This window comes from Monodon monoceros, unplaced genomic scaffold (genome assembly GCF_005190385.1).
Source record: "Monodon monoceros isolate NGI ecotype Baffin Bay Population unplaced genomic scaffold, NGI_Narwhal_1 Super_Scaffold_11, whole genome shotgun sequence".
NCBI classification, from domain to species: Eukaryota; Metazoa; Chordata; class Mammalia; order Artiodactyla; family Monodontidae; genus Monodon; species Monodon monoceros.
The window spans coordinates 18,779,412-18,806,189 of record NW_021703767.1 but is presented as its reverse complement, the minus strand read 5'-3'; the positions used below and the strand labels follow the sequence as shown (position 1 = coordinate 18,806,189).

Below are 26,778 nucleotides of genomic sequence, written 5' to 3'. Positions count from 1 at the left end.
ATTTTGTAACACTTAGTTTTGTGTAAATTATCTATGGATTAATCTCCAGACCATCTGGAGAATTCTTTCATTATACCTTAATTTGAGAATAAGATTATAAGGCATTATTCTTTTCCTCCATAATTATATACAGTATATGTATACATAATTGTGTGTGTATATATATACATATATATGCATATATATACTTAATTTCTTTTCATTAGCTTCAAAATGATCAAAGCTAAAGGTTGCAACTACTGGCATTAAAGGCTGGCTTGGGAGTAACATCGTATGTTTGAGAAGGTTTGGTTTCATTTCATTACTGTTATTTCATTACTGTTATATTAGGACTAATTTCCCCCCATTAGCTACCTCTCTTTGGGTCAGGCAAAATGGAACTGTTGCTTATGCACGTAAACTGTCAAGTTAAGCATCTTCATATAGCAGTCATGTCTAATTGCCCTGAACAGCAAGAGGGAGCTGAGTATTTTGTTCTCTTCAAAATAAGACACAGTCAGATGAGTTTTAATTGAGTCTGTTCATACTGCATAGTGACATGATGAAACAATTCTGATTAATTTTCTGTGCTTAGTGTTTAAAAGGTTGCTACTTAAGGCTAAAAGGTGCTGGCTGGTTCTCATGTTCCTGTTATCAAGCACAGCACAGCAAAAACACCAGGGTCAACGTGTTCTTAGACCTTTGGAATAGAAGTTGACCAGGCTTCTCCAATTAAAAATCATGTACAGGGCTTCCCTCGTGGCACAGTGGTTGAGAGTCCGCCTGCCGATGCAGGGGACGTGGGTTCGTGCCCCGGTCCAGGAAGATCCCACATGCCGCGGAGCGGCTGGGCCTGTGAGCCATGGCCGCTGAGCCTGCGCGTCCAGAGCCTGTGCTCTGCAACGGGGGAGGCCACAACAATGAGAGGCCCGTGTATCGCAAAAAAAAAAAGAAAATCATGTACAGTACACATGACATTGTTTTAAAATAGATATAGAGCAGAGGTTCTCAAATGGGGATGATTTTCCCCCCATAAGGGACATCTGGCAAGGTCTGGAGACATTTTTGATGATCATAACTGGGGAGTGCTACTGGCATGAAGTGGGTGGAGACCAGGAATGCTGCTGAGCATCTTACAATGTTCAAAACAAGGAATTACTCCCTACAAAATATCAAAAGTGCCACAGTTGAGAAATCCTGCTTTATTGATAGCTATCAGCTGGTCTTCTTTTATTTCCCTAGAGCTTTTCTCTTCATATCTTATTAAGGGCTGTTACAATCTGTCGGTATGTTTGTGTTCCCCCAAACTTCACATTGAAATCCTAATGCCCAATGTGATGGCATTAGGAGGTCGGGCCTTTGGGAGGTGATTAGGTCATGATGGTGGAGTCCTCATGAATGGGATTAGTGCCCTTGTAAAGGAGGCTCCAGAGAGGCCCTAGCCCCTTCCACGTAAGGACACAGAAGTCTGCGACCTGGAAGAGGGCCCTCACCTGACCATGCTGGCACCCGGATCTCAGACATCCAGCCTCCAGAACTGTGAGAAACCCAGTAGCTACCCAGTAGCTTATAATTTTATTATAGTAGCCTGAATGGACAAAGACAGGGACAAACTTGAGGACGAAGATATGGCAGCAAAATAGTTTGGACCAAGTAAAAACTGAATTAGGTCTATGAAGTATTTTACTAGCACTGGGAGTTGCCTGTTGGCCCCGACTTCCTGCTCAGACTTACAGCTAAGACACCACAGGTGTGGATGCCTAGCATTAGAATGTTCTTAGCAGTCTTCCGATGACTCAAGGATCAGAAGGTTGTTACCATGGAATCATTCACACCAGCACAATGGCGCTCCTCCAATAATGTATTTATTTACATGAAAACACCGTTTTATACAAATTGAAGACAAATCTCAAAGGGTTTGTCTAGGCTTGCCTTCCGCATTCCCTGATTTTGTCCCTTCCACTTTCATTTTTTGTTTTTTTTTGGTATCATAAATAAAGTGTTTCAGACTGGGTGAAAGAAACTGAATCTACCTCTTCTTCCCCACCCAAAATTACTTTGAATATTTAACATCCATAGTCATTCTTCAAAGAAAACTCTTGCCCAGCATCATTTTATTTAATTTATTTATGTAATACAGTGTAGAAAGCTATCATGGTCATAAGCAATGATCCTGTACAATCATCCTGCAGAAAATTTTTGGGGAGAATTCTTGGTAATTGGAGACCAGCAGAGCAATCCCATCCCACCCTCCCCCACCTGTAAAAGTGCTTACAATGAACAGGGATTCTTTTATTTATCAAAGATCCGAAGATACGTGGACAAAAAAAAGTTTCAATTCTCAATGCCTAATGTGTGCACATAAAACAGGCACAAAGAAATAAACGTGTATCCTCATAATTCCTATATAACAAATATAGCAGAAGCAGCAATCTGTACAGTAAAATGCCATTGTGGAAAAAAAAATCCTCTAACTCATTTGGAATACATAAAAATGTTTAACTTTAAAATGCATAGTGATCAGGAAAAGAATACTTAGGCAAGAGAAGCAGCTAAACTCCCACGTTCACATGAAGCATCCCCCATCGATTCTTAAAGCATATTTCAAAGTAGGACTTAACTGGGTCACAAACCACAAGAATAATATACAACTGGCTAAGGGGCTATGTGATAAATAATCAGGAGGGAATATATTCATGCACTAGTTAGATACAGCTAAATTCTTTACAGTACACAAAACCCATTAATAATGTAGTGGAGAGACCGAAATATGAAGAGAGAGAATACATTACTGATTTGTATATTAATTCAAGTTCAGGCATCTACTTGTGTTACAGCACAGCTGTCAAAAGGCGATAATGAGTAAATAATAAAACAGAAGGGTTTGTTTCTTTCCACATTATTCTCTAAATGAACACCGATGGGTTGTGAAGCAATGGTTTTGCTGTCCAACTTCAGAGGCTGCTGCGGTGGTGGTCTAGTTCTGCATCTGCTCAAAGAACTTGTAAGTTGGGTTTTCGTAGCCATTCTGCTGCATCTTGGAGAGGTGGCGCTCCTCTGGGGTCACAGCAGCGTCAACCTGCAAAGCAAGAACGAGGACAAATGCGTTAAGAAAAGCAATCTTTTAAGAGTGCACACGGAGAAGCAGTAAAAAGATAAGGGGCACTGTACTCTTTTCTTGCCAAGATTTGAGAACACCCACAATTTTCCCTCTTTCTTCACCACTTTGACATAGAGCAGAACGCCTGTGCCCACCAGTTATGCAGATGCTCCATCTATCACTAGGTGGCGCTTAAAACCTTGACCTGCTGGCTTTGCTTGGGAAGCGCTCATTGGTTGCTTCCCCAACTGAATAGTAACTGGATACATCTAGGGCAATAAATATTTTTTTCTTCCCCTGTTGGCTCGAAAAAAGACAAAAGGCTTCCAGGAAAGACTCCCTTACTTGAAAAGTGTGGTGTTAAGCTAGAAAAAAAAGCCAACAGTATTACGGAGAGAGATTCAGCAAAGTAGAAAGGAAGACTGCTGAATATCTCCCCGAGCTCGTTTTAGTTTGTCTCTGTGTTCACTAAATTTAAGATGTTAAAGAAAGACTCTTTTAATTAAAATAATGATATAGGTATATCAAAAGATATTAAAAGACACAGAAAGAACATGCTGTTCCAGATTATTATTTTTTAACGTAACACTAAGATTCTAAAAGTATGTCATCCGAAGGTTTAAAGAGATTCCCTCTGTGATATGGTGGTTCCCCTCCAAGATCAGGCCAGCAGTTGTAAACTTGTGTTCCTCCCCTCAGTGTCACTGTTAGGCCAGAGCTACACTTATTTACTCTATGCAGACTGGGCCAGGTGTGTGTTGGGGTGTGTGGGGAGATGTTTAGGTTTCTACTATATTTGCTGTACCTCAAATAGTCCACAGACGAGAGGAAGCAAATACTTAACTCTTTGCTGAATAAATGAAGGCTTAGTTTTGTTATAATTGCTTTAAAACTTCTGTAAAACCAGTGGAAGATGGAGAAAATCAACACAAATTTAATCAGAGTGAAGAAGCATGTCTTCCACAGGAAAGGGTAAGATGTGCTGTCCAGAAGTTGTTTTTTCTTTCAAAGGGATGTTTTCTATTCTGTACATGATGAGATCGGGGTCCCTTCATCATTTCCAGAATGCCGCAGGCCTGTTCTCCACTGTCCAGTGCTGCAAAGTGACATCTAGCTCCTGAAGCAGCTTTTCCCCCTGAACCCGACGAAGGACAAACACCAGAGAGTGGGTGTGTTGGTGCTAGGACACTAGGTCTAGGGGATGGAGGGCGACTGATACACCATGACTAAACCACACCAGCTAATGAATAATTTAGACCAAAAGCATGGTGCAGTCACTATGGAGGCTCCTCAGTAAACCAAACATAGAACTACCATATGACCCAGCAATTCCACTTCTGAGAATGTATCCAAAGGAAATGATATCACTATCTTGCAAAGATACCTGCACCCCAATGTTCAGTGCAGTATTATTTACAATAGCCAAGACATGGACACAAACTAAGTGCCCATTAATGGATGAATGGATCAAGAAAATGTGATACACACATGACGGAATATTATTCAGCCATAATAAAGAAGGAAATTCTGAAGTTTGCGACAAGATGGATGAACCTTGAGGGCATTATGCTAAGCAAAATAAGTCAGAGAAAAAGACAAATACTATAGGACTTCACTTATATGTGGAATCTAAAAAAACCCAAATCATAGATACAGTGAGCAGACTGGTGGTTGCAGAGTTGTTGAAATGGGTGAAGATGGTTGAAAGACACAAACTTCCAGTTATAAGTTCTGGGGATGTTATGTAGAGCATGGTAACTATAGTCAACAATACTGCATTGTATATTTGAAAGTTGTTAAGAGAACAGATCTTCAAAGTTCTCATAACAAGAAAAAAATTGTAATTATGTGAAGTGATAGTTGTTAACTAAACTTATTTTGGTAATCATTTCACAATATATACATATATCAAATTATCACGCTGCAAACTTAAAACTAATAGTGTTATATGTCAATATATCTCCATAAAACTGGAGTAATCTGGTTCCCCCAAGGTTACTTTGTATGACTCCACCTCATGGACCAATTGACACCTTTCAGTATGGTCATGAGTTGGAATGATCACCTTGGCTAATCTCAAGGCAGCTGGAATAAAAAGATGTAAAATTCCCCTCAGAGGACACGGCTCAAATGGATGCTGACCATCGCTGGCCCTGGGGGAATAATCACTGGTGTTTTCTCATCCCTTTCTCCTCCTTTGATCTGCTCTGTTGTCAACAAATGAGGTCACCTTGCTTTAACTGGCAATTGTGTCATTAGCCACTAACTTGTAAGTTAAAACGCCATCATTAAAGGTCAGCACCAATAACAAGAGATTTCATTCATTCTCCAAATCTGCTTGCAGGAAACAGCCTGTCTGCAGCCCTATGCCATTTGAATTTGGGCTTCTTTTCGCGCTGTGCCACCTCTTAACTGAGATTTCAAAGAATGTGGAGATTAAAAAAAAATCTTGCCAAGGAGATCTAGCACAAAGCTGCTATGTTTCTGAGTGTAGAAGAAAACATAGCGCTGCTTGATTGTTGGAGTATTAAACTTGTATCTCCCCCTGGAGCCAACGTCAACCCTCATACTGGCTGCATTCATCAAGGACAGGGGAACACCTGGCAACTTAATAGTTGATCTTCTCTTCAAAGGCCAAAGCCCAACTCTTTAAGAGAGCCCTGCCAGTAAATGCGAGGCTCAGAGGCTGTATGCAAGTCAGGCAGCTAACTTTCCTGTCTTTTCTTGGCCTCTTTTCTACTTGCTAATCCTCAGGACCCTTTGCCGCTGGGAGGGCAGCTGTTCTGCCAGTCCTGCAGTGAGGCGGCTTGGCCCTCAGGCCTCAGAGGGCTCAGGAGCTACAGGAGAAGGGACTGCCTTTACAACATGGCACCCAAGGAGTGTGGATTGCATCTTTTTATTCCCAACCCCTCGAGAGCTAAAAGTTAAACACAGTACTCATGTCCATGGATAAACCTACCACTGAAGGAAGGGCAGCAGGTAAGGGGGAGCCTTTCATCCCAACAAGGCTCAGCCATCTGTCACTCACTATTTCCCTTCAAACGGAGCTGGGGGAAGATGTAGCCAGTGGTGCTTATTCTGGAAGAAACCACAGAACAATGGAGTGGGGGACAGGATCCCCATCTGCTCCCTGGGGCAGGAACATGTGTCACTTGCTGAGATGAAAACCCACCCGGCACAGCACCTCTGAGCGTCCCCTCTCTGGACTTTCTGGACTTGATGGGAGTAATGACTGATCTGAAGTCTTCATCTTTGTTAGAGACCCCGGGCCCCTGTGCTGCACCCCAGCTTGGACGTCCACGGTCACTGCTGCTGACACACACTGAGAACTGAGCCCAAAGAGCCTGATTCATCTGGTCCTAATACGACCTTGAGTAGAACTTTTGACTACTGTTTGGCTAATGCCCTCTTCCTACCCCTTTCTCCCTGAACTTGACTCTTTGGAGCTGTTTATTCCTTCACTATATCCAGAAGAATTTACAGCTCAACCACTAGACTGTAGACATAAAATCTATTTGGGTCTCTCCTTAATTTCTAGATACCCCTGCCATCCCGTTTCTCGCGTAGGTACTTTAAGCTTGGAGGAGGGCCAGTGGACACTGTATTTTAATTTTATTATGTATAGTAATCAGCAGGATGTGTGTTGATGGGTGTCCCTTTATGCACGGCCCAACAACAGAATCCCGGCCCCTAAGACTTTCCATTTCAGGTCATCTAGGTGGACAAAGAATGGAGGATAAGATAAACTAAACATGCAAAATAACCGGAGAGTGTAAGAACATCAGAAACACCAGGAACATGGGAAGGAAAAGCACAAGCAAAGAGAACAGCAATGACGTTTTCAAGCTAATGGTTTATCCCTTCTAGTAACCTTGCAGTATTGGTTTTCTACTCTACAGTATACATGTTCATTTTCTTAATTATATTTCCATCTCTTTATAAGTAGTTCAGTGATATTTAGTGCCTACATCAAGTAATTCTTCAGGCATGCCCTGGAACTCTCCCGCTATGCTGAGGACTTCCTTTGACCTTCCAATTTCTCCTCCTGCAGTTCACTTCCAGCCACCTGAAGATTTTGAGTCCACCTTCACTTTTTCTTACCATTGCTTCCAATTGAACCTGACCAATCTGTCTGACTGCTATAGCGGTTGCTAGGTGCCTCCACTAAAAATTGACTTTTTGCCAGGAAGAAAGGACCCATAAGGACCTATTTTTATAATGTCACCAATCTGATAGCACATTCATTAGAAAGAGTCATATGCCATATCTCCATAAAAAGCTAAATAAGCAACTCTCTTCTTTAGATCATTCATGAGATGACTGGGGGTGGGGATGGGAGACTTCTGGTGTTCTAGTTATCAGATCTGTGAAAGAAAAATTTTTTTATGTCCTTCAATAAAGAGAATTTGTGCCCCCCTTCTTATTAAAGATGAGAAGTAGTGGACATACTACTCCAATATATATTTTAAAATATTCAGTGTCAACTGACACCAGTGTAGAAAAGGCCTGTCTGCTACTAAACAGAACCTGGGGTCAATGGGCTTTGCACAACCTGATTGCAGCAGGACAATGGTGGGTAATTCAGCAGGTGCTGGGACGCTCAGCCACCAGAGATGGTGCACACATTTGGGAAACAGAGCAACAGAAGGCTATCTTGTCACTGCTTGAAGCACAAATGAAGCACTGTCATCTCCTTGGGAAACCGTGGCTAATGACTTACAGACTGAATCTCTGGCCCTATGACTAAGCAAGTCATTAAATCAATATTTATTGCTTAGTTTTTCAAAACAAAAACTAGCAACTGCCCATTTCCACCGGGTAACGATTCTATTAATAAAAGTACTGGGCTTGCTTTCACTTCCACACCTCTGTGATCTTCTGCAGGAATCTTTTCCTCTAAGAAGGAGCGATTTCCTGGACACCAAGGCTTTTGTTGTGATTTCTCCTTCATGCACGGATGGCGTGAAGTGTGACTGTATTCTGTTCTGACAGACTTAGACCCATCCATTTGGGAATACCCATTTACTCATTTTTGTTCTTAGTGAAATAAGGTTACTCATTAATGAAATGGGTTAACCAGAGCTGGCAATAAACTTATTTCCACGTCCTTGAGGGTGACAGCCTGCTAAGACAGGCAGAGAAATGTGTGTGGGAGGATCACTTCGTTCGGCGTAGATTCTGAGAGCAATCATGTTGAAACCCCCCAGCACCCTGCATCACCCAGACCACATGAGGCACCCTAGGTGTCTAGGCTGGGTTGCAGCTCTCTGTGTCCAAGTGCAAAACCACCACAGCTAGACTATCACCTTCTTGAGGGCAGGGATGGCGACGAGCACCTTAGATGAAGTTAGCCTGAAGTTCCTCAAGCTCCGTGTTGAACACTGGCTCAACACGGAGTTTGAGGAAGGGTTACCTAAGGAATGGAGAGAAAGGAAGGCCTTTCTAGGGAAAAAGGGATGGTTTCCCGGCTCTTGACAACATCGTTACTTTAAGGAAGAAGGAAGTGAGAGGAAATGAAGAAAAGAAACACAAAAGGAGGTGGGGCAGTCACTCTAGAGGATCCTAGCTGCTCTCAAGTAGCTAACAAAATAAATACCAAGAGAAGGGCTGGTCGACTGCCTTCCCTACAAGGATGCCTTCTGGTTTAAAAATTTATTTTTCTTCAGAACTCATGTTAAAGCATCAACTGCTCTAATATTCCAAAACCAAGGAGACTTTTCTTGCTAACTAACCAAAAGAAACATTTAACCTAGGCAGCTGTAAGAAGGCTTAAAAGGTGACTAGTGAGAGACTAGTGAGCTTGGAGACAAGGAGATACCATTTTCTACTCCCTAAGGTTTGCTTAGACAACAGAGGCAGGAGTGGTAATACTATATATACATCAGTGATTCTCAAAACTGACTGCATGTCTGATTCAGCTGCGAACATTTTCTACACTCAGATTTCCAGCCTCTTATTTAGAAATTCTGTTTTCCTAGGTCTGGGGTGGGACCTGGGGAATGTGTCCTTTGAAATCAGTACCCGGTAAGTCTCATGCACAATCATGGCAATCACGGCAAAGAGCCCCTGAGATGCCTTGTTTTACCGCCCAGCATCACTGGCCTCTGTTATGGGCGGGACTGTGCCCTCCCCAAATTCTGATGCTAAAAACCTGATCCTTAATACTTCACAATATAACTGTATTTGGAGGGTCTTTAAAGGTGAAATTAAGGTTAAGTGAGGTCATTAGTGTGGACCTTATGCAGTTAATACTGGTGTCCTTACAAGAAGAGGAGATTAGGACACAGACCTGCACAGGGGAAGGTGATGTAAAGGCACAGGGAGGCCACCTATGAGCCCAGGAGAGAGGCCTCAGGAATTGTGAGGAAATACATTTCTGTTGTTTAAGCCACCCTGTGGCTTTGCTATGGCAGCCTGAGCAAACCAATATAGGCTCTTTGTCCTTTGGCACCAAAGACAGGCACTTTGATAAAAAGGAAGCCACCGCTTGGGTAGATTCATCAGTTCAAGGCCATTAAAATGTATGATTATATTAAAAAAATTTAAATGGGCTTTTGAATTATTCAAGTATGAAAACAGGTTTTGTTTTTTTTGCTCAAACATGCAATTAAAATGAAAAAAAATTGTTTTTTTTTGAAAAAAAATTGTTTTGAGTAGATATGAGATTACTGATGCTAATAACGCTACTAATAATACATCTTATACTGTTTCAAAGGACAGAAGCTCAGAAATACTATTATGAAGAGCAGTGCCCCACACTTCATGACGTTGTCATCGCTTATTTATGTGCTCACCCTCCTATCTGTCAATCATTCAGTTCTTATACATCTTGCCACCTATTTCCTGAATTCATTAATTTCACTGTTCTTTAGCACATCTACACAAGGATGGACATGGAGAACAAGACTCAAAACCAATTTCCATCAGCAGCTCCTGTAAACAAGGAGCCTGGATGTTCTAAGTGCTGAACTAAATGAGGTTTCTGGCTTTGCCACAAACTTAATTTATTTAAACTGTTCCTGCCCTCCTATAATCAAGAATGGTTTGGAGCACATTTCCTTGGGGTTAGTGAGAAGTTCAACTCACTGGAAATATCTGAACTTTGCTCTGATGGAAAAAGCAGTGGACAGGATGTGGGGAAATCTGTACTGTGAACTTGGCTCTACGGAATTTGACATTGAAAGGACATGTCTTCTGTCTGGGTCTGTTTTCTCATCTAGAAAATGAGAAGATCAATTAATTGATTATTGAGATCTCTTTCAGCTCTAAAAATTCTAAACTTCTCAAGATGTATTAATTCACTTTCCCTAACAGTTTCCTAAAAAATACAGGTACTGTGAGGTTCCTCCCTTAAACCCTGCATTTTAAATGCATATGAAGAACTTATTTGCACATTTAATTTTATTTTAAAATATTTTGTATCATGGGTTTAAGGCATCATATTTGAATCCCGCAGCTTACTCTATTTTGTTGGTGTAACTCGGTACCTCTGTGCTGTACATACTCTTGTTTCTCACAGGTTGGGGTGTTTGGACAGTCTCAAGTAGATGTAATTGTCACTTTGTGGGTCTTCTCTCCACCTCCAGTGCCACTGCACTAACACCTTGAAACTAAGATATTTCAGGTGGATGTGCAGGGTGACAGGTTAAAGGTCTTGAACAACCTTGTATATTTCACTCAGCCTTTTGGTACAATGTGATTTTCTGTGAGACTTTAAAGGTAAGACTCTTTACTGGAAATTATTTACTATTACCTGGCTTGAGTTAGAAATGAAATTATTTAAGATAAAAAAATCCAGGAATAAACGTGCTTAAATTTTTTTTTTTTTAAAAGCAGGCTTCCACTTCCTTTTTCATTTGTGACTTCTGCTGTTATTTTTTCTTTTAAATGTCTGTAATCACAATATCTGTAATCACAATATCCGTAAGCCAGGCATTACCATTAGCATTATTTTGATATTTCAACCCAAATTATAAGAAGTTGAGATAGCAGCATATATCTCCAATGTCTTGATCACAGTAGTTATAAGTTGGAATGAATAAAAACCAGAAGCAAGAAAATAGCTGCAACTTGAGCAGCAATATGGATTGTTTGTTCAAAGAGATACTTGGATGATTCTTCGTCTAACACCCAGCAAGATTTTCTTCATAGTCTTTAACTCCCACCTGCAAACATGCAGCCACGTTTACCTACCTCCACCACACCATGATGGATGGACGTGTACTGTTTCTTCTTTAGCATCACCAGGGTGATGACAATCACTGTTGCTATGACAACACCGCCCACCATGAGTCCAATGATTGCACCTTTGTTTGAACCCACATCTTCTGCAAAGAACACCTTGAAAACAAACGCAAGAGAAAGGATTGTAATTGCGGGAGATATCTGGATGAGGTATGTGAAAAGTTTCAGTATATTCGGTATATATTTTATGCCGTAAGTTTGAGTTGTTGGTCACTCAATTATTTGGTGCGTACTTGAAAAAAAAAAACACGTTCTACTTACTAAGAATGACATCTGTAGTCTATAGAATGATGTACAACATGTGGCTTCCCCAGTCCTAGGAAGTCCACTTCCCTCCATCCCCCACATGTCTCTAGAAAGGCAAAACAGAAGCCTGCAGGGACCTGAAACCCTTTGACAGATGGAACATTCTGTAAGAGGGGGACGGCAGCTCTTGGATCTATCAAAAACTGGAAAGGCACGGATCGTGATTATGAAAGGAGGTCAGTATTTTCCCAGTCACAGCAGGTTTAAACTGGGAGACCTGACGCATGACTGCTATGCCTTAGGTGCTTTTCCAAACTATAGATGCCCTCATTTCCTTAGAGGGACATTTTAAATACATAGGAACAAGCATTCTGAAATAAAGGCGTTAAACAGAAGAAAAAATGCATCTTGTTACCTACTTTCAGCCACAATAATTCAGTAAGACACTAATTAACCTTGAGAAGCATAATGCTTAAAAGGCACTTATTTCAAAGAGAAGAAGTAGTAGGCAACAAGATAGGAATTTTAATAGCCACACATTAACACATGCTTTCTTACTATGTTGTCCCTGGCAACTCAACTAAAAATGTTGTTTTATTCTTGATGTTTATTTGTGTTAAACATGAAAAGAATTTAGAGAATACTGTAAAGAAGAAATTTATTCAGTGATAAATTTATTACACTACATTCCTTCATACTGTTTATAAATGCAAGTCATTATTTTTTCAACTTTACTTGAATGGAATTATAAAAACACACTGCAACTTTTATCATTTTTTATGTAAGGAGATGATATTATGACAGATCATCTGGCCCAACTACGACTGAACATATACCACATTTGCTATGTAAATTAATAAAAACAGCTCCCTAAATAATTCTTTTAGTATAATCTCAAGACAGTAAAATGACGGACTGTCATGGCTAGAACTAACATCCTAGCAGTCTGAAAAGGCAACATGAAGTACAGCAAATAAAGCGAATTTCTAAGAGTTTTACTTATGGTATATCTGCAACAAAATTAGAAACTGTTCATAATTATTCCCCTTTCTAAACAAATATGCTCACTCAACATATTTATAAAAAGCAAATCATTAATTAGCTAACGATAAAAGTATGAGGTAATCAGAAATGAATGCAAGTCTAGACATCTTCCTATGTCTTTAAGAAAATACTGTAATTCTGTAACATTCATTGCACTAATTATAGTACATTATTTCATCAACTAGTTCAGTAGAGGGAGCTGATTCTCTCAATTGCTGCTTCTGCCATTAGTCACGGTCGTATTACAGGAGTTAGTGTAATTGCGGAGATGGGTTTTTATGACACACGCACCAGAAAACGCAAATCCACACATTAATCTTCAGCTGTCTGCCCCACCAGCTCCCAAATCCTCAACAGATTCCACAAGTTGTTATTAACCTCTTCAGCATCAGCCAGATCAAGAGTGCCCCTGATTCTATAATAACTGACACTGGATTAACTTGCCAACGAAAACCGCACTTCAAAAAGTTCACTGTGCTTTTATCAAAAAGATTATGGGAGTTAAAATGCAAATCTGAATCTCAAGTCAATTTTGAACTTGCCTCAATTGTTCAGAGTGAAAAGAGGCACACACTATACTTTATAGGGGTTTCTGCTGGAGTTTAATACTTGGATTTACAAATTTTATTTAGGAATAGTGGAAAGACAGTTTCTCCTTGAAAGGGAAAAACACATGTATACACACACACAAACAAAAACAAAGTAAGTGCCTGAGAGAGTCCTTCTCAAGTATTATTACTGATTTCAGAATTTGATTATCACTTTTGTTCACTACTGAATGTGCAACAAAATTGTCTTCTTTATTAGTTTAAGCCACTTACTGGGCTTATTTACTCTTAAGATGGGAGGACCCCTAGCATAATGCAGGATTGATTTATCTGAAGCTTTCGGTAAAGGTTTTTATGTAACCTTAAGGGAGATGGGTGCCTTTTGATTTACTCCAATTCTAACATTTGGGGGGAAAAAGGGTAATTTTGTCTGAAAAGGAAGCCACAGTCTTTCTTGGCCAAGCCTTCTGCTGAACACACTGCTGGGAACATAATGCAGTCTGGCTCACCTACCCCTCTACCTACCTCCAGGGAGTCCCAACCATCCCACTCCCGAGGAACAATTTAAAATGTGGGGAGGGGACAGAAAGGAGGGGTGAGAGAGAGGCGACGAAGCCCAGGGGAAGAGTTTACAAATGTGAAATTAAGCCAGCGGCCGTGAAGCTGTTCTGTGAACCCAAGCAGTGTTTACACGTGTTTTATTTGAGATTTCGATCCTTCACACAAGCCTATTATAAACCTGATTTCCTAGAAAACAGACAGGAAGTTAATTAAAATGGCTGCTAGAATACAAAGTAATTCCACTTTAAGCCCAACGTGGGCTCAGCTGCTTTCTAGACCTAAAGAACTACTATATAAAGAGCCTCTTTTTCTTTTCTTCACGTTTTCATGATGATCCTATAGGCAAGTGTTTTATTTTCATTTTAATCTTTTCCTTAACTGGATTTCTGACCCAAGAGGAACGAAAGTCATTTGACAAGACAGAGTGGCCTGAAGAGGTAGATTATGTCACGTACCAATTTTTGATGATGAACTTCATATCCTGAATCATGTCGGAACTCTGCATCCATCTTCACTTCCGAAATCTCTTCCGTCTTGATATTTGTCAACCCCGAACCTGCATGATACCATAAGCATTATACCATAATCAAAATACGCAGGCCAGTCCATTTGTTTTATCTATAAACAATAACATTACAACACAAAGCCTACCAGAAACTTCTTTCTAGGCCTGAAGTTAGAGGAAAATGGATTAATGACTTTCTTCCAGAAAATGACACCCTATATTTAAATCCTTAACCACTACCTATTTTAAACAAAAATAAATTAAAGATTAAAGAAATTTGCACTTCAGGCTTCTATTGCCTTTAAACACATGCTATATATATATATTTTTTTTTTTTTAATGGGGAAAAAGACAGAAGTTAAATGCTAGTTGGGAGGCTGGAAGGGATTTGCTCCTAGAATATACTCGCTTGGTTTAGGTGCTTATTGTTTAGCCTATTATATGTCTTTTTTCATGTGCTCTCATTCCTTCAGAAAAAAATAATAAAAGGCTTTAAAAATGAACATTAATTACCTGGCAGAACAAAACTGCTACTTTAGGACTTTGTTCCAATTACAAATAAATTATGTTCATGCATCTATGCAGTGAAGCACTGTAAAAATCATATCATTTATTTAGTTAAGTGATTTAGTTATAGATACATAATGTAAATGGTTCATCTGCTGAATAAAGAACTGCAGTACATAATGTTTGAAAAATGCTTCTGTGGGACTAACAATTTCTAACATGCTAACTCTTCTTTCTCTATAAATTGCTATATGATTCTTACACTAATTGTTATAATGAATTTAATTTTTCAGATAGTAATTTGAAGCTTAAAATCAAAACGCAAAGTAATTTTTAAAACAAAAGGTGAAATGACAAAGTATAAATATCGTTTCCACGTTGCAGCATTTAAGTATCAAAAGTCAGAATTTTAGGATGAGAATGGCTTCTAAAATCATCTCTTCTCCGGTGTTCCCACCCAGGGGTAAACTCTCAGCTCTACCTAAACAGAGAGGAATTATCAGTTTGCCTCCATTTTTCGGCAGCTTTGTCTACTAGAATGGCCTTTCTTACATTAAGCCAAAATCAGTTTCCTTATAACTTCCACTCTGTTCAACATAGAGCAAGCCTAAATCCCCCTTCTGCACTATAGCCTTGAACAGATCAGATACCCAAGGAGAGGCATCATGTTCCTGCTGATTCTTCTCTTACTTGGGCTACATGTTACCAAGTTCCTTCAGCTCCCATGGGACCTGATTTCCTGCTTTTGGTCTATCAACTCTTACATCTTGTCTACAAGGTGCTGTGAACCTTGTTACACATCTTGCTGAAATTGAAAAGCAATGTCCACAGCATATGACGTGCCAGTCAAACAGCACAGTCTACACAAAGAGAAAAGAGGATAATTTTACAAGATCCAGGGAACCTATGCTGGTTGTGACATATCACTGATTCTTGGTCAACTATTCAGAAAGCTTCCATTTAATAACCTATGTGAAAATGGACCCAAGATCAATGTCAGTCTCCACCCGGCATGTAGATTGTGATGCTGTCTTCTCTCCCTTCAGCTTGTCACAACTACATTTTTTAATCCCTATCTTCCAAGTCCACAAAGATCAGGGAGAGGGGTTCTACGATCTTGCCCTCAAGTTCTCCCAGCCCATGATTTATAGGAACTTGGACTTGAGTAGAGAAGTGTGGTAGTTTAAAAATATATCCACAAATTTGTGGATGCTCCTCCCAGCAAGAGGTGGGATTGGGCTTCCCTGGTGGCACAGTGGTTGAGTCCGCCTACCGATGCAGGGGACACGGGTTCGTGCCCCAGTCTGGGGAGATCCCACATGCTGCGGAGCGGCTGGGCCCGTGAGCCATGGCCGCTGAGCCTGCACGTCCGGAGGCTGTGCTCCGCAATGGGAGAGGCCACAGCAGTGAGAGGCCCGCGTACCACAGAAAAAAAAAAAAAAAAAAAAAGAGGTGGGATTTAATTCCCTTTTCCTCAGGTGTAGACCTGATATAGTGACTTGTTTCTACTGTTAGAATATGGCAAAAGTGATGAGGTATGACTTCTGAGACTGGGTCATACAAGGCAGCTTCCTTTGTATTCTCTCTCTTGGATCACTTGGTCTGGGGAAAGCCAGCTGCCATGTTGTGAGGACACTCAAAAGTTCACATGGTGAGGTACTGAGGTCTCCTGCCAACAGCCATGTGAGTGAGCCATCTTGGAAGAAGACCCACCAGCCCTAGCCAAACTTCAAGCCCTCAGATGATTGCAGCTGTGGCAGATGTCTTGATTGCAACCTCCTGAGAGACCCTGAGCCTGAAGCACCCAGCTAAACCATGTTTGAAATCCGTGAAATTCATTATAAGAAGGTAAATGTTTGTTTTTAAGTTGCTAAGTTATGGGGTTATTTATTGCATAGTAATAGATAACTATTACAAAGGGCTAGTGCCTTGTTTTCTCATCTTCACCTGTCTTGGACTTGCCTTTCTTTTAACAAAAGACCATCCTGTTTAATATACACATGAAAGACAGAAGCACAATCAAAGCGGGACAGTTTCCCATTCTCTCTCATCTTTTAACTGGTCCACTCACTGACTGTCCCCTGATTCCTAACCCCATCCCAAGAGCTGTAGGGCTCTCTATTCTTATTTATGTTCTTGCTTTAAAATGATTAGCATTTTCTAATAAGTTTCATCTTATTCTGACCTCTAATCTTCCTGATACAAATGTTTATTGGGCTGTGACACTAATGCTCTTTTATTTCTCATTAGCTGTATACTTTTATCTTTCTACAAACCCTTTTAAATCTGAGGTCCCTTTAGAACCAAAGTGATTTCTTTATACCTTACCCTCTTTCTGTCATCGGGATCTAACAGTGCAATAGTTAAAATTATATTTCTGAGATCTTAAGAACACTCTCTTGAATAGTCTTTCCTTCTAGAAAAACCCACACTCTTTCTGAAAGGACATGAAGATTACTTTTAATAGTCAAAAAAAATTCAAATTCATGTAGCAAGTCAGAACAACAGATAATTAATTATGGCACAATAGTTTGCAGGACTCAGCGGAAAGAGCTCTCCCTAGTTCATTTTTGTACAGCATGTATAGTCATTCACTGAAAAGCATTTCTATATATTAAGCAAATGTCATTAAAAGGGGAAAAAGTTAATAAGCTTTGCACCAGGAAAATGTCATTGATAATAAGCTGAAACTGCATATAGTGATATGTGATGAGAAGCTTTAAATAAATCGCAGGGACCTTCACTTACAGTTTTACCACATGCATTTTCCGAGTTGTCCTGATTCCACTCTAAGCTCTGACACCAGACTCTCATTCTCTAAGCTCTGACACCAGGCTCTCAGTAAGAAGGGAAGCATGTTCATTTGAAGAAGGAAAGCATGTCCTTCAGGAAACCTTTCTCAAAGGATCTGGTTTCCTTTATTAGGACTGGAGAAGCGTGGTTAAAATTATAGAGGAAAGGGTAAGTTTTCCACCCTGTGAAGAGTCTGCTAATGTACAGACATAGCTCAGAGATACTGCAGGTTTAGTTTCAGACCATCGCAATAAAGTGAATATTGCAATAACGTGAGTCATACTATTTTTGGGGGGTTCCCAGTGCATATAAAAGCTATGTTTGCACTATACTGTAGTCTACTCTGAAGAACAATGTGTGTACCTTAATTAAAAATACTTTGTTGCTAAAATATGCTAACCATCATCTAAGCCTTCAGCTAGTTGTAATCTTGCAATAGTAACATCAAAGATCACTATCACAGATCACCATAATATAATAACAACAAAGAAGTCTGAAATAATGCGAAATTACCAAAATGTGACACAGAGACACGAAGTGAGCAAATGCTTTTGGGAAAATGGCGCCGATAGACTTGCTCACTTCAGGGTTGCCACAAACCTTCAGTTTGTAAAAAATGCAACATCTGTGAAGAGCAATAAAACGAGGTATGCCTGTATTTGTCTCCTTTATTCTGGTCAAATGGTTTTACTTGTCCTTCAGAGTCTATTTCTCTCTGGAAATAAGCCCAGGGGAGTAGCTGTAATGGTCACCATCCCTAGAAATCACCACTGATATTAAAGGTGTTCCTTCCTTGACACTACATTCTAGAAGTTACTGTACCCTGTTATTTCAGATATGGAAGTCAAGGAGAAGTCATTTTCCTCAGTTGTGATTATACAAAAGCTCTTTCTTTACTTGTTTCAGAGTGACAGCAGTGATTATTTAAAAAACAATGACATCAATTGAATAACATGATGTGACAATCCTGGAAAGGGTTTCTAAGTTTGGAAAATCTAATGATATAATTGAGCACGTTAGACTCAAACATGTGGTCTCATAAAGTGCGATGATGAAGGACCGAAAGTAATGCTAGAAAACACAGGGGGAAACTGGTCCAAATGCTCAAAAGACTCACTACAAGCACAAAAATATAGAGCATACGTATGTCTTAAGACATACGCAGCAAATAGGACTGTTCATAAACATACCTTAGCCAGAATCTCCCTCACTTCCTATCTGAGCATTCTTTCCCCACTATGGCCCTCTTCTATTGGGGAACCCAAGCCTTACAATAGTATAAGAAAGGAAGTTTGGCCCAGGCCATTCTCTCATCTATCTGTATAGAACATTCCCCTCTTCTTTGACAATGCACGTGCCCAAAACCTATCTTAAAGCTCATCTCCAGCAAGTGCCCTGATTAACGTACCCCTTGGTTAATGTCCCATCTGCTCAAATCACAAACAAACATCACAAGGTGGTTTACACTTTATGTTACTTTGTATTTCCGTGCCTTTCTAATTCCATCTCATCTTTCTAAATACACAAAGTGTGGTCTTTCTATTCAAGCTCCTGAGAACAGGGGCCTTATTACTTAATTTCTTTTGACCCTCCAAAGCAGTTGGAGAGTCTTTGTGAAATATCAAAATGAGCTATTGCTATTGTTACAACAAAGACTTTAGAAGGAGCTTCTTCCCATCTGTATATTACCTCTAAGTATTCTCAAGCTCTTCCCTTAAAACAAATTGTTTTTGTTTAAGAATGTATGGAAAAGTCCTTTTCATTTTAGATTTTTTAAAAAAGGAAAAAAATCTACTTCAGTGGTGTTACCTCTTCCTGGGTATTTCAATAGGAACATAATTGCCCAGTGTGCTCAATGTAGCAACTTAATAAAATTGGTTGAATGAGCGCTTCTAATTCACATTTCATGCTTGTAGATGAAAAGCATCTCTTCCTTCAAAAATAAAGTAGGAAGTGCCATAAAAATAGGCCCAAGGCAAAGGACCAACCTAAGCTGGTTATCAGCTGCAGTTAGAATGGAACGGACCCTCACTCAGCCTTGGGCCCTACCAGTGGGCTGAGCAGGCTGGGGATGTGTCAACTGCTGGTTCTTTGAAATTTATTTGTGTGACACTGGCAATAAGGAAGACGTTAGAAGAGCTGAAACTGGGTCTGACTTACTATAATTTAGATTTCTCTGAAAAGCCCTACAGAAAGAGATTCATAAAATCAAGGAGATTGGCTGTCAAGATGTGTCACTCCACGGCCCCCGCTGCCCTATTAATTAGAGCGCAGAGGCATGAAGGTGCCACAAGGCAGACTCTGAATTTCTCGTCAGTGATTGTGGTGGGAAGCAGATGGAACCTGAGCCTGTACTGGCAGAGAGGGGCAGGGGCTGCTCCTGGCCCGGCTGCTGACTGCATCTCAACCTGGAAGCAAAGGTCAAACTCCTTGTGTTAACATCTCCATGTGAGGTTAATGCCCTGTTCCTAGTACCGCATGGGGACATTACGAAGATACAGAAGAAAACATTTATGGATACGTTTGCACTGTTGGGAGTAAAATCTCCCCAGAGTATATATAGATTTGTCAATTCAGTAACTTCTCTTTTTGATTCATTGAAAGCAATGGGTACTTATCAGTTGGGCGAGGTAGTGCACGGGGTCAAAACCAGTCATGTATGTGCTTTTGTTGGGTGTGACATTATTCTTAAAGCTAAATTTGAGACATAGGAAGGTGAAAATGTGTTTCTTCTTAATGCTTGGGAAACTACCAAAAAAAGAAGTGTCCACAGGGAGATCAGCTCGGTGCTTTGTGACCGCCTGGAGGGGTGGGATAGGGAGGGTGGGAGGGAGGGAGACGCAAGAGGGAAGAGATATGGGAACATATGTATATGTATAACTGATTCACTTTGTTATAAAGCAGAAACTAACACACCATTGTAAAGCAATTATACTCCAATAAAGATGTTAAAAAAAAAAAAAAAGAAGTGTCCATATCAGTGTTAATGGGAATTTTAAGTAGTATAAAAAATAAAGAACTTGTATGGAAAATTAGGCACATACTTCAGCTGTGTTTTAGACACTCATCAAGAATAAGTATATATAACCCACAAAAGATAAAATGGAAATACTTCTGGGCTCTAAAGATATTCCAATTCTGATATTTTTAGGAACTCATGTCTACTTGAGGAACTGACTCAAGTTTGAGCCCAGTTCAGTTAGAAATGGACCATCCGGATACCAAACAAGAAAGAAAGAATGAGATGTTCCAGCAGTAACCAGGTCGTCACCAGCTAGAGTCTGCATCTGTGTAGGTTTCCATTCTTGAGGACCAACAGGCTCTACAGAACCCTCTCCATCAGAAAAACAAAAGAAAAAACCAAACGTTGGAAGGGCTCCTTTTTATTGTTTCAAAAGGAACGCTCAGAAAGAAAAAAAATGATCACCTAATTAGGAACTTGGGAAATGAAGTGTAAGGGAAAGCAAAGGGGAGTTTTAAAAAGTTTGGTTTCCATGGTCATTTCAAACCCTGCTTCTCCATATCTGCAATTCAGAGGCTGACCCCCAAGAAAGGGGCTGCGTCTGCGCAAGCGCGAGATGCGGAGGGGCGGAAGGTCACCGGGATATACCTGGTCGAGTGGTCAGTCCTCGGTCGGCGGCAGGGCGGGCGTCAACAGGCTCGACTGGGCACAGGAAGCAAGATACACGGAAAGCAAACAAGACAAATCGAGATGGTAAGTCGTGGCTCCTGAACACAGCGCAAGGAAAAGCATGTGCAATACACAAGTTATATATATATATAAAAAAAAAGCAGCTAGAAAAGAACCACAGTGAGTTAATCCTGAGCATCAAGGATGGGAGGGGTACCCCTTCAAAAGGCTTATCGCTATTGATGTGCCAATCCTACTCCTTAGTTTTCTAATAAATGTGCTCACCAGGATAAGATACGCGGCAACATCAAAGAAGAGGGGGTGGGAGTGTGGGTTTTCCTCTCAGCGAATTTAGAAATAGTTTCTTGGCTTTTGATTAGAAATAAAATACATTATGCCCAGCGCAGTGGAAAATCTTAAAGATACCTCCTTTTACAACTATCCAATCTTATCTTTTTTTTAAATCTTATTTTATTTTACAGTTAATTAACTACAAAAGGACTCCATTAAATCGCCAGGAGAAATGCAAATAGGAATTTATCAGGAGAGGAACGTTTCACCACATAATCTGCCATTTAGCGAATCAAACTTGTTCCCAGTTTGAGGGTAGAAGAGGTAAACTAGAGTTTCCTCCCCCTCTCTCTGTATTTTTAAAGACTGGTTTCTATTTAATAGATGACATAGAGTTGAAATGTGTGAAGTGCAAATACTTCCTTTCATATTTGTCGACTTTCACAATTTTTCCTTTGCGAGTATTCTGGGTCTGACCCAAAGAAAACATTGCAGTCAGCACAATAGTGCCCACTGTTGTTGACCATTAGCTGGTATTCCCAAAGTGCTTCTGATTCTCAGAAAATATTAACTTGAACTTACCCTGGTCTTTGAAGAAACAGGCAAGGGAAAGAAACAAAGCTTTTAGGATAAATAATGGACAAGGGGCCAGTGAAGCCATGAGGGAGGATAAAGCCTCTTGTGTAAGGTCTGGGAAATATAAAAGTAAGAAGGTAAGGAAAAGTGAGCAGAGGTGTCCATGGGAAGAGAAGGTGTGCTCGATGGGATGGCATTTGGATCAAAAATTTCAGTAAGACCATACAGCTTACTCATGCACACAGCCCGGGCATTCAGAAATGGGATTATAAGCCCAAGTCGATTTTGAATGCCACACGTTAGCAGGGAACAGTAAGGGAGAAGAAAGTGGCAGCAAGCCAAGTCTTCAAAATAGGAGAAAATAATGTTGCTGAGAATACCAAGGCATTTGGATGTATCCAAAGAAAAAGGTGGTTTGGTCCTTTATCATGCAGCCTGGCAGCACCATAGAGGAGAAAAGGAGGGCGGAGGCATCTAAACCCAACATTTACAATGTAGGCGACTTGCGGCAAATGATCACATCTGAGGCTGTTTCTTCACAAGTAAAATAGAAATAATAACTTATCTTCTAATTGCAATGAGGAACCAAAAATTTTAAAAATCCATTTCAAAAACTCTCAAATACTATAAAACTCCATTTATTAAATATCCTATTTATGAAATATTCTATGACAGCTATTGTGAGGATGAGTAACACTCTATTCGTGTATCAGATTAAGACATACTTCCTTCTGCAACTCACAAATATATTTGAACAATACTGTTTCTCTGTATTTCATCCTTTTTCCCATCCGCAACAACGTATGGTGAGGGACTTTATTACTCCTTATAAAATGGTGTTAACTGAAGGATTATTGTACTTTTTGAGAGCTTCCTGATGACAAGAGCCCCAAATGGTGCTTCAGTTGAAGGTAAGAATGTACCAAAGCAAACTCACAGAGCAAAAAAGTAACTTAAAGTGATTACCTTCATCAATGGTTAAATCATTAGAAACTGTATTCCACTCAGGGGAAAGCAGTTGAGTTTGTGGTTTAAATTTGGACTGAAGATGTGGTGGTCAGGCTAGTCTCAGGGTCCATTTTAATGCCACCACTTGTTTTCTCTGCGCTCTTGGGCAAACCTCCTTCTTTCTGAGCTTCTGTTTTGTCACAAGGAAGCTGGGTTTTTCCAGGGCTCAAATGTGCACACATATGCCAAAGACCCTTACAAATGATAAAGTCCTATTCCATAATTACTCAAGGGAATATGGAAACACATCACATGCGCATAGATAAAGGTCTGAAAGATATTACCACAAAAAGCTGTCATTAGTTTATTCTGGGTGAGGAGATCATTCCTAGAAATTTCTCTGCCTTTCTGTTTCAAGGTTCGTGTATTATTTGAAAACAGTAATAAAACTATATTTTTCAGGAAGATAAACAATAATAATTTTAGTGACTTAAACTGTAGTCTGCTTTAACAGTGTGAGGCTGATTTAATATGAGTAAATATTCAAAAAATAAGTAACTCGTGTTCAGTGATCAGACATCAATAATTTAAAGATAATTTCATCACTGCAAAAAAGAATATACATTGACAAGAAAAAGGAGTGCATTACTCCCCAATCCAAAATAAATACTTTCTAATTTTTCAAATGGACCATTACTAGTTGAACCAGCAAGTAACTTCAATATAGTGTTCAAAACATGTTACTTTGGCTGTTTAGTAAGTTAAACATTAGAAACAGATTGTCTTAAAGAGTTAAAATAGGCAGAAATATGTTATTCTACTGCCATCAGCAGCTCTGAATCAAATAGTCCCCTATAAAAAGAGAGAAACAGAATGATGGAAGCGCTAGCACTTTTGAGTTTCTTAGCTCTGGCATTCCTTGTAATAGACCAGTTCTAAGCTAAATGCTGCCCAGCACAACCTCCCCTCCCCATCAGGCCTAAGGTGATGGAGTAATCAGCAGGAAATCAGTTTTACTCGTAGATAAGAGGGGCCTGAAAAGCCCTGGCTTGCAGGTTTGATGAAAGACATTATTTAATCTCAATTTCCCCATTTAAAGTGCTTTGTTCGTTGCTGCTTTATGGCTAAGTGAAAATGTACGAGAGGGCAAATTCACAATGCAATTACACAATACAATGTTACAAGACCTAGTGTGCCTCATGAAGAATATTATAGTGTTTTGTGTATGTATTATATACACAGACAAGCTGACTGCTGGCCGCAAAAACTTTCTGGTGGCCACTGCATTCTTCCTCATCTTCAGGCTGTTCTGGTCAGGCAGTCATGAAAATGCAGAGCAAACACAAATGCTATCAGCACAAAAGCTTTCAGCCAGATGATTTCACAATCCATGAGAAGAACTGTTTTTTAAACAACAGCTTCACTTCAGTTTAGCCATTTCAGTTTTGTGGCTCAACCGCAGAATAAAAATCCCCGAAGGCAAATCGCAGCTGGTCAAAGAGCCTAAAATATTGGAAAACTGTGTTTGTGATATGCTTATATTTTCAATATAAATTCACAGAATCCTTGAGTGTCTGACCCCCTCTGTGGACTTGACCGATTGTTCTTGAGGAAAACAAATTTTTGGTAAGCGTTCGAAGCTCTGATGATGATAAGGGTTGCATGAACAATGAAAGGAAATCCTTTGAGAATTTTAGATATTTTCAATAGCTTTGTGTGCAAGCACATGTCTGTAAGATTAACAAGGAAAAGGCTCTGGGGAGAGGGAGAAGAGGAAGATGGGGAGAAAGGGTAAGATTTTAGGACTATTATACGGCTTGTTATATTCATTAATTTTAAGGATATACTGTTTGGGTGATAGGGTGACTCTCTGAGACAAGCTGGTAAAACCTCTCTAATATGATCCTGGTTCTATTTAAAAACAAACAAAATAAAACCAACCAACCAACAAAAAACTACCACTGAACATTTACTACATTCTAGGCACTTTGCTAAGAGTTTTCCATACCATCTCATTTAATGCTCACACCCTGTCTCTGAGTTAGCAATTATTACCAACTTTATTTTACAGACTAGGAAGCAGCCCGAGAGGCTCTGTGACTTGCCCCAAATCACGTAGCAGCACTGGAATTTAAACTCTGATGCACATAATTCTGTAGTGTGGGATGTTGGGGAATGTGAAGGTGTTTTTGGTTGTCACTATGATGGGAGAAGGAGGGTGGACATTATTGGCTTTTAGTGGTTGGGGACCAGGGATGCTAGATGGCATGCACAGGGCAATCCCACACAAATAAAAATTGTCCTGCACCCTACACAGCTTCCTAAATTCCTGTTGGACATTTATGTATTTACGATTATGTGAGTCCAAAACCTAATTCAGCTTTATATATAAACACAATGCAGTTCTGCACAGTTCTTACTGTAGATCTTCCTGGAGCTCACCATTGGATAAAATGAAGAAAGAAAAACTAATTCAGGGCCCCTGTATCAGTCTGCATCTGTATTTGTCACATCCATAAGGGGGCAAACACCTGACTGCCATTGTTTCCACTGGTAGTCAAGCCTGAACACTCGTTGAAACACTTACTATAAATTACATCCATTGTCATGGACATATACACACTAACAAACGTAGTAAGGTAGATAGCTAGTGGGAAGCAGCCGCATGGCACAGGGATATTAGCTCCGTGCTTTGTGACAGCCTGGAGGGGTGGGATAGGGAGAGTGGGAGGGAGGGAGACGCAAGAGGGAAGACATATGGGAACATATGTATAACTGATTCACTTTGTTATAAAGCAGAAACTAACACACCATTGTAAAGCAATTATACCCCAATAAAGATGTTAAAAAAAAATAAATAAATAAATTACATCCATTGTATTGACTCCCCTACCAAACTCTGTCAGTTAAGTTTAAGATTCATTGTTAGAGAGACTTTTCAAAATGTTATAAAAGGAGTGGTGGTCTGATGATGGTGAAAACCAGAACTCAAGCTCTGAGATCTTAAATATTATTGCCTCCAATACTCTTATGTAAGATTTTGCTGTTTGTCAATAACATCCTTATTTAACAAGAATATTAGCTCTTTTTTTGTGTGTGTGTTACGCGGGCCTCTCACTGTTGTGGCCTCTCCCGTTGCGGAGCACAGGCTCCGGACACGCAGGCTCAGAGGCCATGGCTCACGAGCCCAGCCGCTCTGCGGCATATGGGATCTTCCCGGACCGGGGCACGAACCTGTGTCCCCTGCATCGGCAGGCGGACTCTCAACCACTGCGCCACCAGGGAAGCCCTGAATATTAGCTCTTTTGATGAGGCCTAGGCAATGTAATAGCTGTATCTTGGTCAGGGATCCAGAGGCACTCAGTCACGGACTTTGTCCAACTGGGCATCTACCTTGGCAATACTCAAGGGCCCTGGGGTATGTGTTCAGTCCATTGCTGTTCTGGGGTATCTCCAAAACATTTTTGTTCTTGACCTTCCAAAAACTGATCACCTTGGGGAAACTGATCACTTTGGGGAAACCCAGGATAAATCCAGTTTTTTTTGGATTATTTGGCAAGAGAAGGAGAAAAAAAAAAAATCACAGCTTGCTTTCTAACTTGTACCATCACTTCCTTGTTTCTTGTTTGATTTGAGGGAATTCTTACGGAGCAGAAGAACAGGAAAGCAGTTGAGAGTGCTGACAATGGCATCAGGGGTGGGATTTCAGGAAGTGGCTCTAGTGAAATGAAATAGTTCCTTTTTATATTTCTACGTAAAAGGAACAGTCAGTATTATCCCATTTTTTTTTCTAAACAAAATGGAT

At 40.1% G+C, this 26,778-nt stretch overlaps 1 protein-coding gene across 2 annotated transcripts in view; it reads right to left on the bottom strand.

Moving 5' to 3' along the window:
* Window positions 1-1,826: 1,826 nt before the first annotated feature.
* Window positions 1,827-26,778, bottom strand: part of APP (amyloid beta precursor protein) — a 277,963-nt gene continuing 253,011 nt past the window's right edge. Inside the window, exons 15-18 of one of the 2 annotated variants that reach the window (XM_029213881.1) lie at window positions 21,138-21,191; window positions 14,178-14,278; window positions 11,273-11,419; window positions 1,831-3,058 (exon numbers count right to left, since the gene is read on the bottom strand). In XM_029213881.1, the coding sequence (XP_029069714.1) occupies window positions 2,957-3,058; window positions 11,273-11,419; window positions 14,178-14,278; window positions 21,138-21,191 (404 nt within the window). In that variant the 3' untranslated portion in view covers window positions 1,831-2,956. Of the gene's footprint in view, window positions 3,059-11,272; window positions 11,420-14,177; window positions 14,279-21,137; window positions 21,192-26,778 lie in introns of both variants that reach the window. The other variant, XM_029213882.1, reaches the window with a different exon arrangement.